Source organism: Kogia breviceps, chromosome 8 (assembly GCF_026419965.1).
Source record: "Kogia breviceps isolate mKogBre1 chromosome 8, mKogBre1 haplotype 1, whole genome shotgun sequence".
In the NCBI taxonomy this organism is placed as follows: Eukaryota; Metazoa; Chordata; class Mammalia; order Artiodactyla; family Physeteridae; genus Kogia; species Kogia breviceps.
This window is the reverse complement of record NC_081317.1, coordinates 3,027,096-3,043,028: the sequence shown is the minus strand read 5'-3', so window position 1 is coordinate 3,043,028 and position 15,933 is coordinate 3,027,096. Positions and strand designations below refer to the sequence as shown.

At 59.8% G+C, this 15,933-nt stretch overlaps 1 protein-coding gene across 2 annotated transcripts in view; it reads right to left on the bottom strand.

The window, feature by feature from the left end:
* COL5A1 (collagen type V alpha 1 chain) overlaps positions 1-15,933 on the bottom strand; it is a 159,512-nt gene that overhangs the window by 31,162 nt on the left and 112,417 nt on the right. For both annotated transcript variants that reach the window (XM_059071149.2, XM_059071150.2), the window contains exons 33-42: positions 11,493-11,537; positions 11,300-11,353; positions 10,202-10,246; positions 9,633-9,686; positions 8,544-8,597; positions 5,869-5,922; positions 4,725-4,832; positions 3,341-3,430; positions 3,189-3,242; positions 1,986-2,093 (exon numbers count right to left, since the gene is read on the bottom strand). In XM_059071149.2, coding sequence (XP_058927132.1) covers positions 1,986-2,093; positions 3,189-3,242; positions 3,341-3,430; positions 4,725-4,832; positions 5,869-5,922; positions 8,544-8,597; positions 9,633-9,686; positions 10,202-10,246; positions 11,300-11,353; positions 11,493-11,537 — 666 coding nt within the window. The remainder of the gene's footprint in view (positions 1-1,985; positions 2,094-3,188; positions 3,243-3,340; positions 3,431-4,724; positions 4,833-5,868; positions 5,923-8,543; positions 8,598-9,632; positions 9,687-10,201; positions 10,247-11,299; positions 11,354-11,492; positions 11,538-15,933) is intronic.

Sequence of the window (15,933 nt, the reverse complement as noted above, 5' to 3'; positions counted from 1 at the left end):
TTTAACCCTTGCCCATCCTAGGAAGGGCTACTCTTTTACACAGGCGGAAACTGAGGCTCGTCCATAAGCAGCACAGCTGAGATTCAAACCTCGCCAACCAGATTCCTGGGTCTGTGTGCGGGATCGTCCAAGCCAGTGGCCAGGAGGGCCTGAGCTCCGGCCTCGGCCAACTTGCTTACTCTCCCGATTCCCCGCAAACACCCTCCCTGCAAGAGCGCACGGGCACATACGTGCGCGCGCGCGCGCACACACACACACACACACACACACACACACACACACACACACACACACTCTCCTATCTTCTCTTCCTCATGGTTTTGCTTCATTTTCCTATTTGCCCCCTCGGTCATCTCAAATGATCCTTACTGAGTTCTTGCTCAGTTGTACCAGCCACGTTCCACCCTGTGAGAAGCTGGAACTTTCTCACCCAAGCCGCGATTCCCTTCTCCCAGCAGAGGCGTGCACGTCGGCGAGGGGGCACGGGCGGCAAAGTGCACAGTCACACAGTCACCGACTTCGGCCGGCATCCCCTGCTGCCCTCTCCTCCCCTCTCCTGCTGCACAATATTCACTTCCTGCTCCTCGATGGAGTGCCCGCCCCGATTAAAGTTCTTCCCCAATTAGGCCAGAAAAGGTCCAGGCTGACCGTGGCTCACGGGGAACCTTCCTGCCCGACAGGACACCTGACCTTTTCTTCTCCTGCAGCTATTCTGGAAGCATGACAAGCCTTTCACAGGATGATACAGCCCGGAGAGGTTTCTGCTGAAGCATTCACACTCTTGCAACAATGAACTCAACCGTTTCCAGCCACCTCTGTGGGTGCTCTGCGTGCACCCAGCGCCCGACCAGAGGCAGGGTTCCGAGGCAGAATTCAGCGGGATCTGTGGCTCACGGGAAGGGAGCCGGTGCCATCAGCAGTGCCGACGACGCGCTGATCGGATTCTCCGTGGGGCCCACGCATCCAGCGTGGTTCCCATGGGGCGTTCTCGGCCGGGAAGGCAAGCAGGGCCCTCTTTCTACCCATGCGCCGTGGACAGGGGAACACATAAGGAAAACCACCCCTTCTAACAGAAATCAATCCACGCAGGGGTCTTAACTCAACGGGACACCATGCTCATAGCCCGTTCCCCCAGAACTCGGGCTCCTATGACATTCAGAATTCGGAAGGGAGGTTCGAGCTGGAATTTGTCCCCATGGCTGATTGAATGCAGGGGCAGCCGGGCGTTTCCGAAATCATGTGGCAGACGTCAAACGTGGCCGGGATGAGGGTACGTCCAGGCAGGAAGGGGCGTTCTGGGGAGTCGTTTGGGGAAGGGGCTGGCGGTTGGCTTCCCAGGAGGTGTCTAGACAGGAAGGGTCTCTCTAACCCCCTTCGTGGAAAGCAGGACTGCAGACCCCCTGGCCCTGAGCTTTCACAAAGCCTCCAGGCTGGGGTGCTCACATTTGGGGTTCACTGGGAGGTCAGCTGTCAGGGGCCTGGGAGGAAGCTGCTTATCTGCCGGTCATGTCTCCCGTCCCTTCCTTTCTCCACGCCTGTCCCCAGACCAACAACGCGAGCGCCACCCCAAACGTCCACCTTTCCCACACACTGACCAGCCGTGGGCCCAGGCCAGGCGGCAGCGGGCTGTGTACACAGCAGGAGGCAGTGGCCCGTCCACACGGGGCACCCAGAGCCTGGACCGGGGCCAAGGCCACATCTGGACACAGTCTCCACCCCTCCCCGTGCCTGCACGTGCCGGGGCCCAGATGCGTGGGTGTGACCGGCCGAGCCTGGCCCGGACGCTCCCCGGACACCCCTCCAGCTCAGGCAACTCCGGAAAAGAACGTGGCCGCCACTGTGATCGGCCCTTGGACCTCAGTCAAGACAGCTGGGCCCACGCCACAAACCGCCCCCACCTCCCCGACCCCGCAACCCCCCAGGGAAATGCCTGGGGAGGGGACAGCACAGGGGCAGGGACAGAGCTCCTCCGAGGCAGTACTTACAGGAGCTCCTTTCTCCCCAGCCGGCCCAGGGGGTCCCTGGGGCCCAGGTCTCCCTGGAATTCCGATGGGCCCAGCAGCACCGGCCGGACCTCTCTCCCCTGGAGATCCCTGGGGCGAGGCAAGAAAGTGGTTTATTTCAAAGGCTCTCCAAATGCACGGATCCAACTCCCTAAAGCACCCCCGGTCACCCCACTCACCCTCTCACTCTAGAGCCCACAAGAGCGCCCCAGGGCCCCTTGCAAACGCAAGCGATCTGCTCTAGCACTTGAGGCTGTGTTTCTGAGGCCCTCTTCACTCCCCAACCCATCACTCCAAGTCCCTCCACAGTGTCTGAGAACACATCCTCCCTCCGTAAGTCCTGGCTTGAAATGACCTCTTCGGGGACGCTGGCACCCACTCTGCTCTTTGGGGTCTGCCTACCACAGAGCGTTCACTCGCTGCCCCGCTCCTCCACGCTGTACGTTGTACAGGCGAGGCTCTGGCCCAGGAGCGGGGCTGACAGGTGAGCCCCTGGACTAATTCTAGGGGTTCAGCATTGAGAGACCACTGTTGCCCGGGGTGCCGTCCCGCTCCCGGCCCTTATCACAGGGAAAGGCAATGTTTTCATTGGCAAGAGGCAAGGACAGGGGGTCTGTGGGCGTGTCTCTGGAGGGTGGGCACAGGCTCTCGCGGCCCCTGATTCCCCCAGACCACAGTCCAGGGTCTGGAAGCTCTGGATCTCCAAGCCTCTTGTAGCTAGACTCAAAGGTGGGGGGGGAGACCACCTAGGTTAACAGACAGCACAGCTCTGGGGGACAGGCTTCCCGCCTGTGCTGGGTCCCCTCTGCCTTGGGCAGCCCCGGGCGTGCGGACAGCCCCGCTCTCGAGGCCGTGGAGCCGTGTGTCCACGTCCGTCCCGGATGCTCTGGGACCAGACCCACGCGAAGCCTCCTCCACAGGCTGGGGGCCCGTGCAGCCCTCCTCCAAACCGCCCAGCTCTCCAGCTGTCCTCACACAACACGCCCCCTGCCCCTGGCCCTTCGGCACTGGCTGCCAGCTCTGGTATACTGTCCACGTCCCTCCCAAGCCCAGCGCCCCCACCAGCTTTCCCAGGACCCACGCGGGGCCAGGGCAGGTGCATGTGCTCCCCGGGCCTCGGGACGCCCGTCTTGCCTGCAGAGCAGAGGGTGGGAAAGAGGCTCTGTGCTGAGCCAGCACACTCACCGCGGGGCCCGGCGGTCCTGGGGGGCCTTCACTGCCTTTCAGTCCAAGCGCCCCCTGCAAAGCAACAAGATGTGGGCAGGGCACCGAGGGGAGACGCCCCCCGGGCTGAGCAGCCTCCAGCTCCATCCCCCCCGGCTGGCCCCCTCACTCACCACTGGACCAGGAAGCCCTCGGTCCCCGGGGAAGCCACGTAGCCCTGGGGGGCCATCTTTTCCAGGAAGGCCGGCGGGGCCTGGGTCACCCTGAAATCAGAGCCATAGGTGAGTTTCCGAGCGATGCCCAAGACCAGGGTGGACGGGGAGCTGGGCGGGGTCTGGTCTTCCAGATGTGCTCGGGACCTGGGTTGGACGGGGGGCTTCCCCGGGCACTTGGCTTTAAAAGGAACCTCCGAGTCTTGACTTGCATCATTGGTTGGCAGGTCCACGCGCTGGAGCGCAGCCCGAGCTCACACCCGGGGCCTGTGCGGCGGGCTGGCTCTGCGTGTGGCGGGGGGACGGATTCCCACCGGGACTCCAGTCGTGCTCCACGACTGGGTGGGAGTCCCGGCCCCGCACCATGTCCTTCGGGGCCACGACGGCTGAGCCGGGGCTGAGGGCCCCACGTCTGCCCTTCTCATGTATCTGGGGATCCTCGAAAACTGGGCTCAGGGGAAGGAGTCCACGGCCGAAGCATGGGAAGCGTTGCCTTGAAGAGGACTTGCCGCTCGAGACCCTTGTCTCAAGTCTGAAACCACATATTCTGAAAAGATTCTCCACCTGAGCGTGTACCTTCCCGGAAGTTCACTAAAGCTTTGACATCTTCCAGAATTTTCTCTGGGGTCCAACATGGCAGCATATCGGTCTTCAAACCAGCATGCCCTTGGCTTCCTTTCCAAACTCAGAGAGCTCCCTTTGTGGCCAGACACCTGGCTCTGTATTATACGCACACGTGTGCGTGCAGTTCTTCAAGCACATACGTATGTACTCAAGCATATATACATGCATGCATATGTACGTGCGTGTAATTTTTTCACTATTTGATTACTTCTCGAGTTTAATTTCTTGCCTGTGGTCACACAAGGGGCTGGAGAGCTTATCTTTCCTGTGTCCCTCACTGCAAAGCTGAAAAGGGGAAGGCTGTTCACTTTTATGCTAAAACACAGCAAGTTATAACCACCAGCTTGGGGTACCCAGGGTGGGCATAGATATGTTGAATATATATTTTCACCTCTTACAGTGGGCCGTTTCTTCAAGGGTCGCTTTCTGCTAAATCCCATTTAGACACATGAATTGTCAGAGTTGTATCCATTTCTGGGAATGGGGGTGGGCAGCCCAGGGAAAAGGCGGTCCCCAGCCCCTGTCACATCCATCCGGGCGGCAGGTCTGCTCAGCCCCTCCTTCAAGGCCAGCAAAAGCTGAACTAAGTTCCTGGTTTGGGGGATGGATTGGCACAAGGAGGATCTGCTTGAGAATCACCCACTCTTCAGAAGAAAGCAGACCGCAGGCCGCAATGGTTCCTTGGGAAAGTCTACCTGGCACGGAGGTCCCGGACACTCACCTTTGTCCCTTCTTTTCCGGCCAGGCCCGGGAGCCCTTGTTCACCAGGGGGGCCCGGGGGCCCAGGGTGGCCACGCTCACCCATGGGCCCAGTTTCTCCCGTGGGACCCTGTTGGGAAAAGCGTGTCAGCCATAAACCGTGTTTGAGGGACACGCAAAAGTAACCTTCTCTTCCTAAGTCTAAGGACAGCCTGGCCACAGAGGCAAAGGGCCATCGCAAGCCCACTAGACCTCCACATTCCTCTGAAAGTCATCTCCCTCCGGTAAAGATCCATTGTAACAGGTTTTTTTTTTTTTTTTTTTTTGTGGTACGCGGGCCTCTCACTGATGTGGCCTCTCCCGTTGGCAGAGCACAGGCTCCGGACGCGCAGGCCCAGCGGCCACGGCTCACGGGCCCAGCCGCTCCGCGGCACGTGGGATCTTCCCGGACCAGGGCACGAACCTGTGTCCCCTGCATCGGCAGGCGGACTCTCAACCACTGCGCCACCAGGGAAGCCCCCGGTAAAGATCCAGAAAGGTCTTAGCGAGCCAGGTGGGTGATGATGAATAGCCAGTGTCTGGCCCTGTGCTCCTGTGTCTCCTCCCCAATGAAGCGGGGCAGGGCCTGCGTTTCCCAGGGTGTCACGGGGAACCCAGTGCAGCGAGAGGGAGCGGGGAGTGCACCCGCTTTTCCTGGGTCAGTATCTTATTCACTGCCACGTTAGGTGGGAACTTTCTGAGAAGCCAGGTGACTGCGCCCTGTTTTGTGGCTCGGAGCCTGCAAGCCCGTCCTCACGTTGACCTGCGGGCGATTAGAACAGCAGCCCTGGGTACCGGATCCGGGCCGGGGAATCAGGCTGCACGGACACCAAGGGGTGGGCTGCCCCGGGGGCGGAAGCCGGACTCCCGAGCCAGCCTGGTCTGCCCACGGGCCTCGCAGCCCCCATGGCTCTGCCTGCTTCTGTTTATGTTTATGTCCGTGTCAACAGATCACTGCCCTGCACGGAGCACATCTCTGAACGAGAACTGCAGGCCTCGTGATGCCCTCTTGGCTGCACCCAGACCTTGAGAATGGTGGGGAACGTCCGTCCCGAGCATTACTCTCTTTCCTGTGTGGGTGCAGACTCAGGACGGCCAGTGACACCAGGGGATATGCTGTATCTCACCTGAGGGCCGACCACACCCGGGGGTCCTGGAGGGCCGGTCTTGCCTTGGAAACCCTGTGAAGAGAGAGTTGCCACACTGAGATGTCCGAAGCGGCCCAACAGAAGGCTTGCCCCCCGCCAACCCTCGCCCCCCCGCCAACCCTCGCCCCCCCGCCAACCCTCACCCCACCCCCAAACAGCGGACGCCCCAGCCTTCATTTAAAAGGGCCGTTTCTCTTGTTTCATTTTGCGTGAATTTCGGGAAGGTCGTGAAGCCAGACAGGTGAGTTTCACCAGCTGCTTCCCATCGCCCTGCTTTGTGCTGAGAAATATATTTTAAAACCGTTCATCTTTCCAACGTCACTAAGCGTTCATGTTCTGAGCAGACTTGCCGTCCCCTCTCAGGAGCCACCTCTGGGCTGTATCTCGTCAAGTGACTTCGTGGAGACTGTCCTGCTTCTGTCACCAAGGCTCCCGGGGCAGGGCAGGTGGTTTCAGCACCGTGTCCCTCTGCACTGGCTGAGACTGGGGCGCGGTGGGGACTTGCCGCTTTCACGGCGCAGCGGCTGGGAGATATTCTTAGATCGGCCGCACAGGAATCTCTTGCTTCTGCTGTGCACGGCGGCACGGAGGCACCCGTCTGGCTGCACTGCACCCACTCTCCTCCAGAGGAGAGGGCTGACAGCAAAGCAACGCGGGTTTAATTTCCGGCACGTCTACAGAGCACGGCACGTGCCAACGAGATGCCATCTGCAGGTGTCACGCGATGCTGGGGAAGACGGCAGATGCTACGCCCGGGAGGATTTTAGCGGAAACTCTTTAGAGTCTGGAGAGGGAGGTGGCTTGTGGAAAGCCGCGGCGAGAGCTGCAGGGTGAGCTGCCCGCGGGGCTGACGAGCGAGCGCCTCCGATTCACTGCACGACGGCCAGCGTGCAGGCGATGGAGGCTTCACGCTCGGCCGCCGGACCCCACAAACCCACAGCGGACTCGGCCTCTCGGCAGATTCCGGGAGGGCTCCCTTCTGAGGCCCAGCTGAGTTGCATGCAATGGACTAAAACGGCCACGGACAATGCAGCGTTCCCCGTAGGCAGCCTTTACAGGGTCAGAAACAAGGAATGGCGGACAGGGCGAGGGCACCCCCTGCTCGGCGGGCCGGGCGGCAGTGCCCAAGTGGAGGCAGGAGCCTGGGTGTAAGGCAAGAAAGGCCCGCGGCATGGTCCGCCGTGGGGACCGTCCACGGCTGCTGAGGCCCGTATCCGTCTCTAGCCCCTCCTGAGACATGGGCTTTGCGGTTGCACTTAGGAGATGCCATGACCTCTCGTGTTTCTGGCCTCTACAGAAAGCACAAGTCAACACCCCAGGGAAGACCTTTCTGGAGGCGTCCGGACTGGCCCGTGGAGGACATGCCAGCCCAGGTGGGTCTGGATGGGGGTGCCCCCGAGTCTACGGGGGCAGCCGGCGTGGCAGGTGGAGCCGGCAAGAACCTGTCCGACTTTCCCGCAAAAATAAGCAGATTCCTTACTTTGCCAGCCTCTTCCGGGAACAAGGCAGAGGGGGAAAAGCACACGCTATGCAAAACCTTCCATCTTGTCTCCTCAGAAAAGCATTAGAGAAAAATATGCAAAGCTCGGAATGTTTCCATTTTTCTCTATAAACAAAAGAGCAAAGGAATCTCCATCTATCAGCCACGGAGCGCTGTACAGAACGCCGGGATGGTACAATTAGAGGACGTTTCATCAGAACGAGCCGAAAAGGGACAAAGGCATTTTTTTAAGCAGTCACCAAGAACATATTAAATGCGCCACGCAAAATGCACTTTCACGAGGGGATTACTGTTCCTGGGAGAGTCCGTCAGAGACCTTTGGCCACAAGGACACCAGGTGCAGAGACAAGGGGGCCTCTCGGTCACTCTCCACCAATCTGGTGACAAGGACGTCACCAGGCGCTGTGAGTCCCCAGCTGTCCAAAGCCTGGAGCCCCGAGGTCACAGGTTTGCCCACGCCCTTCTGGGGCACAGGCCTGGAGGGGACACAGCGTGAAGCTGGGCCGAAGTCCCCAGTGGCTCCCGGGACCGGAACGTCATGACATTCCCGATAAACGCTTTTCCTAGAACTAAAACATGCGGGTGTCCTTTAAGTCCAGCTGACAAAGGCTGGAACGGGCATTGCTACAAGTCAGGGCAAAGGTCAAGGAGGGCCTGTGACAGCAGAGACGCTGGCCCTGAGCACAGCTAAGGGCCCAAACTCCGCCCTGACCGGCCACCTGTCCTCCTTCCTATAAAAGGGGACTTGGAAGGAGCCCTCCAGGCCCCCTGCCGTCAACCCCGAGGACGGAAGGGCCTGGACAGACAGGGCTGTGGGCGGCATAAGATAACCAAACGACAAACGGAGAACCTTCCCAACTACTTTTCCGGATCCGATGCACACACAGCAAACCGCCACACTCAGGCTGCCGCGGGAGGAAGGAAAGGGCGGCACTAGGTTTTCGTCTGTGTCACGACGGTTTCACGTGTGACCGCGGGCCAAACTGGCCAGGATGAGTCTGCAGGCGGCGCCTGCCTTTGCACACAGGGTGTCACAGGGCTGCCGCCTGCACTGGGCTCTCCCAGAGGCCACAGAAGACGGCCCGGCCCGCACGGGCTTTCCCGAGGCTGACCGCCTCCCATAAGCTGATGGGCAGCGAAGGCCCATACTCACCGTCTCTCCTCTCTGTCCAGGGTGTCCCGGGAGCCCATCCTTGCCCGGGGGCCCCTGAAGAAAGCAAAGGAAGGGAGTTTCATTTTGTTCTGAGACGCACACACCTTCAGGGTTTTGTGCTGCACCAGGTGACAAAAGCTATCATTTCATTTCCAAGGTCACGATGGCAAAGTCACGGTGACAGGTACCACACGGGACCCAGGGTCTGGGCACCGTCCCCTTGAATGCCCACGACCACCCTGCGGACCACCGTCGTCTCCCACGGGGAGAAACCGAGGCGGTGAGAGGTCAGCAGCTCCCTGGGGTCCAGCCAGTGGGAGGGTGCAGGGGGTCAAGTCTGTCTGGCTCAGAAGCCAAACTCCTCCCCAACCCCTGCCCCCAAGCAAGCGCCGTTAGGCAGTAACTCCAGTCATGAGGGGTTTTTCTTTCTCAGAGGAAATATACTGTGTCTGTTGCGCATTGAATTGTGTCTCCCCCCAAACAGGCTGAGGTCCTAACCCCTGGAAGCTGTGACCGTGGCCTCATTTGGACATAGGGTCTTTGCAGATGTGATCAGGTCAAGGTGAGGTCCGAATGGATGAGGGCAGGCCCTGATCCAGCGGCCGATGGATAGAGATGGAGAATTTGAAGACACAGAGGGACAGAGAGGCCAGGCGAAGATGCAGGCAGAGAGCCGGGCAAGTACCTGTAAGCCAAGGGCGGCCGGCAGGCGCCAGAAGCTGGGACAGGCCTGGGACGGGTTCTCCCCGAGAGCCCTCAGGGGAGGAACCAGGCCTGCCCACAGCTGGATTTTGGACTTTGGCCTCCAGACTGTGAGAGAACGCATTTGTGCGGGGGTTTTAAGGGACCGGGTGTGTGATCATGTTATGGCAGAGCCCTAGAGCCCTGAGACAGTACCAACCAGAGAATCGGGATGGCCTAAATGAGAGAGGGGTCCGTGTCCCCCAAAAGCAGCTCTCTGCAGCCAGGGCTTCCGGGCAGGTCTCCCTCCCACCCCGCCGGCTGCCAGGAGGCCGCTGGAGCCTGGGGGAAGATCCAATGTCTCTGGGAAATCCTGGGCCAGCGCCACAGAGAAAACACAGTACTCACCGGGGGGCCCTTTGGTCCTGGGAACCCCGTGGGTCCTTGGGGTCCGTTGGGTCCCTGAGGACAGAGAATGGCCAGTATGAGGACAGCTATCTTCTCTGCAGCATGGGGGGGGGGGGCCAGCAGCCCTCACCGCCGGCTCTCTGAGCACAAGTACCAGGTACGATTTATCACTGCCCCCCATGACTCTTCCTCTATTTTTTCCAGCCCTTGCCCTCACCGAAGTGAAAAGAAGTCCAGTCAGGAGACGAGGAGGCCAGGTCACAGAGCAAGGTCCCTCGGGACAGCACAGGCCCAGGACCCAGTTTCCTGACATCTCAGCCACTGCCCCCCCAAACCCCAAGGCCAAGTGGATGGGCGCTCCATCTCCAACCGCCAGAAGACTTTACTCCCAGGGAAGGCTACCTCTGACCCCCCTTCCATTTTAGGAAAACCCTCTCCTTCGGCAGAGTCAAAGGCTAGCCTCCCTCTCCCCCGCCCACTGGGGAAGAAACGCAGGGAGGCTATTTAAGGCAGGCTGCTTTCCTGCAGATGTTCCTGGAGATGTTTCCGGGTCATGTCGAGATGCTTACCCGTTCACCCGGAGGGCCGGCCGGGCCGTCGCCTCCAGAGTTGCCCTGGGAAGGGAGGGAAAGATCAAGAAAAGCTTATTATTATTTCTACTATTACTATCTTTGAGCAAAGACTCTGGCCCATGACATCATCAGAAGTTCAGAGTCACATACTGCATGTGTGCCCTTCTGGAGGTTCACCCCACTGGATTCTCAGTAAAGAGCCAGGCCGTGGCTCCCAGAGGCCACCTGTCCCCTTGCTTCTAGAGGCACACCTGACACTGAGCCGGCATCCCCGGGGCCGTGACCTTCCAGGACACTCTCCTGCTGTGGGACAAAGGCCACACTTCCACCAGGGCGTGCAGCCCAAACTCACTCATGAGAAGACGGGACACAGGCCCCGTCCCAGGGCCCACCCGGCACCGGGCAACAGCTGAGCATTAAGTCAGCCTCCAGGGAGCATGATCGTGGCTCAGAGCTCGTCAGGGAAGGATGTGTGTAGCCCCCGGGCCGGCACATCTGGCCGGCTCTGCACCTCGGCCAGCAGCGGGCCCATCTCCTTCGCAGGAATGCACTTTGCAAATCACATCCCGGACAGCACAGGACAGGACCAGCCCGCCTGGCCGAGGTTCGTTTCCACACTGACGGTGGCGGGGTGGGGGGTGGGGGGTGGAATTGGCTTCAAGGCCCCAGGGTGGGAGGAGGGGCAGGAAGAACCTTCTTTAGAATCCTAGCGAAGATGTCTGCAGCTTCCAAACCCCTTCTCAAGAAAAGAAATGAGACCTCCCCATCAGAACCAGGGCCGGGGGCTGGGGCGGGGGTGGCGGAAATCTGTCCAAAGCCTGGCTGGGCCTGACCTCCTGGAGCTGCGGGGCTTCTGGCTGGAAAGTTCCATGGTGGGGGGTGGCCCTGGGTAGCCTCTGCCACGTGACTCAACCTGACCTAACTCATCCAAGGGCTGGTGGAGGAGACCAGCTCCGTCTTAAATACCGCCAAGAAAACTTCTTTCTTTTATTTTTTCAAGTGAGAAAGGCCATGGGGCACCCTCAGGTGCCTGACATTTTGGTGCATCAAAAACTTTGGTGCATCCCGGGGCCACAGAGGATGCTGCACACATACCTTGGGACCAGGCTTCCCAGTGATGCCTCGGGGGCCTCTTTCACCCCGTGGACCCTGGACAAGCAGGAAACAAAAGACAGGTCAGCTCCAATCCTCGGCGCCCTTGACGCCTCCTTCCCCGCCCCCTCCCTACCGGGCATGCACCCCACAACCCACTCCCAATCTGGAAGACGGCCCTCACGCCCAGGGTTACCGTTGGGCCTCGTTGCCCCCGTGGTCCCGGCTTCCCAGGGGTGCCCTGGAATCAGAGAAAATGGGTGTCGGTCAGTCACTTGACACACCTGTCACTGTCTGGGCGGTGGCCCCTCTCCTGGGTGATGGAGAGACCACACAAAGTCAGAAGCTGGGAAAGACCACCCTCCTTATCTTTGTTTTAAATGAAGACTTTTCAGGGTGACAGAATTCACTGCACATCCAATACACACAGCTCTATATTTCTGTACAAGGCCTGCTGAAATCCAATTTTCTTCCAATTTTCTTCCTGCTGCCTGATGGATGTCAACCACGCTTATCTGGTTTCCTTCCCTCAAAGCATCTAGCCCTCCCCCCTCCCCCTTCCTCCCCCTTCATCTCTCTCTCTCTCTCTCAGCAGGGGTGGGCGGAATCATTATTACAAGCAAAGAGAAGGAAGTCAACCCCTTTCCTACATAATTTACTTTTGCTACAGTTAAGGATATTAGCCATTAAATTTTCAACAGGCTCTGCAGATGAACAAACTTGCAATTTAATATATAAATCATATATCCGAGAGTGATTTGCTTCTCTTCTAATAGAATTTAGACTCCTTCTTCCTCTGTGGTTTTGCATTTTCCAAACCAAGGAAAACAAACGCACCGCGTTTGTTTTTTTCTAAAGCAAATATATAACAGCCAGTAAGTGCAGTTTACCCACAGTACACGGAAGTAATGGGTTGATCACAGCTCCTATATCTCCACCACTTCTCCATTCATTTTCCGGAATTTTTTTTTTTTTCTGGTTTCTAACGAGAAAGCCCAAGATGGATCTGTATTGCTAAAGGCCACCTGATACATTTCCTCTCACCATCTTTCATTCGTTCGCTGCCAGAATCAAAACTGCTTTCTAGAGCCTCCCGCTCTGAAATGAATTTAATAAAACCTTTTATGATAATGAGGTGATTACGATGCTTTTTAATGACGCACTCTGGTCTCGCTGCTTTCATTAGATGACGATATCTTTCGGCTTCAAATACATATTTGCCTACAAAAATTAATGAAACATCTGCTTCCTTCAAAGGATGGGCTTTTCACCAGCAGAGACACCGTGACCCACCCGGGTGACCCCCTGGCATTTGCGGGTTGAGTCCGGCTGGCACGTCATCTCACGCCCAGCCTCCACCCGACGCCACGACCCAGATCTCAGTTCTGACCTGGTCACCCGAAAGGCTCTGGGTTCCAACCTAAGCTAACTGTGCCCCGGGCAAGGGCAGCAAAACAGAGTCTCAGCCACGGATTCTGTCAGGCCTCCCAGGTGGTGCCACGCTCTCCAGGTTTCCTTGCAAACGAACCCAGAGGGTTGCATCCCGGTGACTTACGTCACTGAACAGAAGGTGCCCCATCCATGGCTTCCTTAACAGAATCTCCCGCGAGCGCCTGTCCTTGCGTCCTTGCGGGGAGGCACGGGCCACCCCAGAACTAGCCTTGCTCAAGCCAAGATGCCCGACGCAGGTAGCAGAAGCCTCTGGTCGATGGTGGTGTTCCTAAGGGGTTGGCTCTTCCCAGGCAGGGCAGGCCGGGACCCCGCCCTGGCCCGGGCTGCAGGCCAGTGACACGGACAGACCGTTGATTGCTCACGTGACAGCCACAGCTGTACGTGGAATCCACAGCCGGCAGTCCCCCAACCCAGCCAGCCCGCCCCTCCGCAGAGGCCAGGATGAGGCGGACAGAAGGGCACCTGCCGGCTTACAAGCAGCTGTCAGACGGGAGGCACACGCGTATCAGCACTCACGCCACCCGTCCCGCTGAGCATCCCAGCACCCAGAAGCATCCATCGGACCAGAATGTCCAAAAGGAGAGTAAAACGACCTCTCCAGGGAAGCACAGCCCGCCTGCTCCCTTCCCATCCGCTCCCCACACCAGAGCGGGGACCAGAGCTACTCTAAAAACCTCCCACGTTGCTCCCCCGATGAAAGCCTGGGTGGGTCCCCAGGGCCTGGGGATAAAGAGTACAGGTCAGCTGTTCACCCCCCAGGCCTCGGCCTGCAGGGGCAGCCACGGCCAGCCTTCCTTCCCCTCCTCCCTCCCCACTTCACCCACCCAACTCCTGTCCCTCCTTGGGTCTCAGGAACGTCACCGCCCCCAGGAGGCCTCCCCTGACTGCCGGCTTAGGCTCTTCCTCCTGGGAGACACCCCGATTCACCTGTCTTCCTTCACACTCATCACTCATGAGCCGGCCTATGGGTGCCCTCTCTGGGCGGCAAGGTCCCCAGGGCCCGGCACTTCACAGGACGTTAGAAGCACCAGCTGTGGTAGGAGTGAATGAGCTCTCTCCAAATGGCCTCAGTCACTCTGAATTCCAAAGCCAAGGGAAGGTGGGGGACAGTCACACCAGTGGCCGCCGGGGGACTCCTCCAGTCACCACGGCTCAGGAGACCAACCGCACCAGACAGCTCACGAAGCAGAGGGTCTGGCTTTCCTCGTGATGCCGGCAGGGGTGAGGGGCTCCCGTCCGGGGCTGGGCCGGCTGCCCGGCTGGTCTAGACTGGTCTCAGCTTCTGCGTTTCGCCTCCAGCCTCGGGAGTGCAGAAGTGGCCTGAAGACCCCAGGAGGTCTGGAGTCTGGCCTCTATGCTCTGGGTCCCGCCGTTGTCAGCCCCCAGAGCTGTGCGCCTCCTCCTCAACTGTGGAGCAGGATCGGGGGCCACCAGCACCGAGGGCACGGAACCTGTGTCTCTCACCACCTTCCCACTCTTCCCCCGGCCCCCATCCAAAGTGCGATCATTTCCACGTGCAGTTCCCGTGGGTGACGGTTCAAAGGCAGTGGCGCCTTCCGTCAAGTGCTCCGTAGCGATGCTGTGAATCCTGGGGCCTTGGCCCCTCTCGCCTCCACCACCCCACACCCTGGTCACCGTCCTCCACCCCTGAGGCGGGTTTCCTCTGCCCCCTGCCCCTCCCAGGCTCTGCCCCTTACTCAGGCCTCCTCCTCCAGGCCGGCCCTGACCCCCTACCTAAAATCGCAATTTTCCCCTGAGTTCCCTCCCCGCCCACATCCTGCCTTATCTTTTGCCAGAGCAACAGACCAGCGTCCGCCGCGCCGTCTGCTTCACTTACTGCTTTGTCCACAGTCCCGGCTCTGGAAGGTGAGCACCCCCAGGGCACGGATTTGGCCTTTTCCCTCAGTGTCCCCCGCTGGGCTCACAGAACACCCGGGACATACATGCAGGGCAGACGCTCAACCAACAGTGTGCAGGAACAGACAGACACAGTGACATAAGAACAAGCCCGTAACTCCGTCTGACAAGGACGGACAGCAGGACGGGCACCGACACTGGAAGTTCAAAACCGCGGGGAAAGGACTGCGGGAAGGCCACTGCCGCGGGAGACACTCCCCCTGGATTCCTCAGCGTCCCCACACACTCCATCCTCTGAGCCAAGGACGGCGAGGCTTGTGGGCAGACAGCCTCGGAGTGGAGGCCTGGGGAGGTCTGGAGTCCAGGGCACGAGAGCCAGGGTGGATTCCTCCTTCCTTCCGTGGGGAAGGTTCCAGAATAAAGGCGTCTGTCTCTCCGGAGGAGAGGACGGGCAGACGTGCCGTAAGTGCTGAGTCTCGTGACTCCAGGCTCCTCTCCTGGGTCCGGGGACATGGGGAGCCCACGGCTGAACAATGAACGCTCGGGGTCTCAGGCCCGGGGGCTTGTCCGTCTGCCAGGACGTGCACTAAAACGGCCGCACTAACTAGTTCGCTGCGAGCACGGTGATCTCAGACGCTTCCTGGGGACAGACGTAGCCATTTTCCCCTGGATCCTGGGGGGCGCTGAGCGCCCCCCCCCGTGCCCCAGGCACATTTCTCCCACAACGAACAGACGTGTGCTCCGGTCAGGCCTGACCACGGCCCGACCGCTCCCTTCTGGAAGAGTTGGCACCTTTGCCATCCCAGCGCTCTCCAAGTGCTCGCGGCCACACCGACCCACGTGGCCACGATACAGCCACATGCAACTCGACAGTCCCTGCAAATCCCGAAGTAGAGCGTTTCCTCGGGGTGTCCAGGTTGCAGGCCCCAGGAAGCACGTCCGAAGCTCAGAACAGGAGGAAGTCTCCCGGTGCCAGGCCCCCCTGCCTTCCAACAACCTGTTCTCAGCGGTGACCCCGGTGATCCACGTGCTGACGCACTGGAACGATGACCCGTGAGGGCCGGGGGGCGTCCGGGCATCGGCCCGGCCTTCTCAGCTCGGGAGTGGGGAGGCTGAGAGCAAGAGGGGCAGAAGAGGGGGGCAGAGCCTGCACCAGAGTGCCGGCCCCCAGAGCCACGGCCGGGCCTCTGGCTGCTCCACGTGACCCCACAGGGTCTGGAGCTGCAGCCCAGCTCCTCCACGGAGGGGCCTGTGGTCACGTCACATGACCCCCCGTGAACCGTCACGACCCCTTTTGGGGAGTCTCACGGCAACGTGGTGTGGAAAAC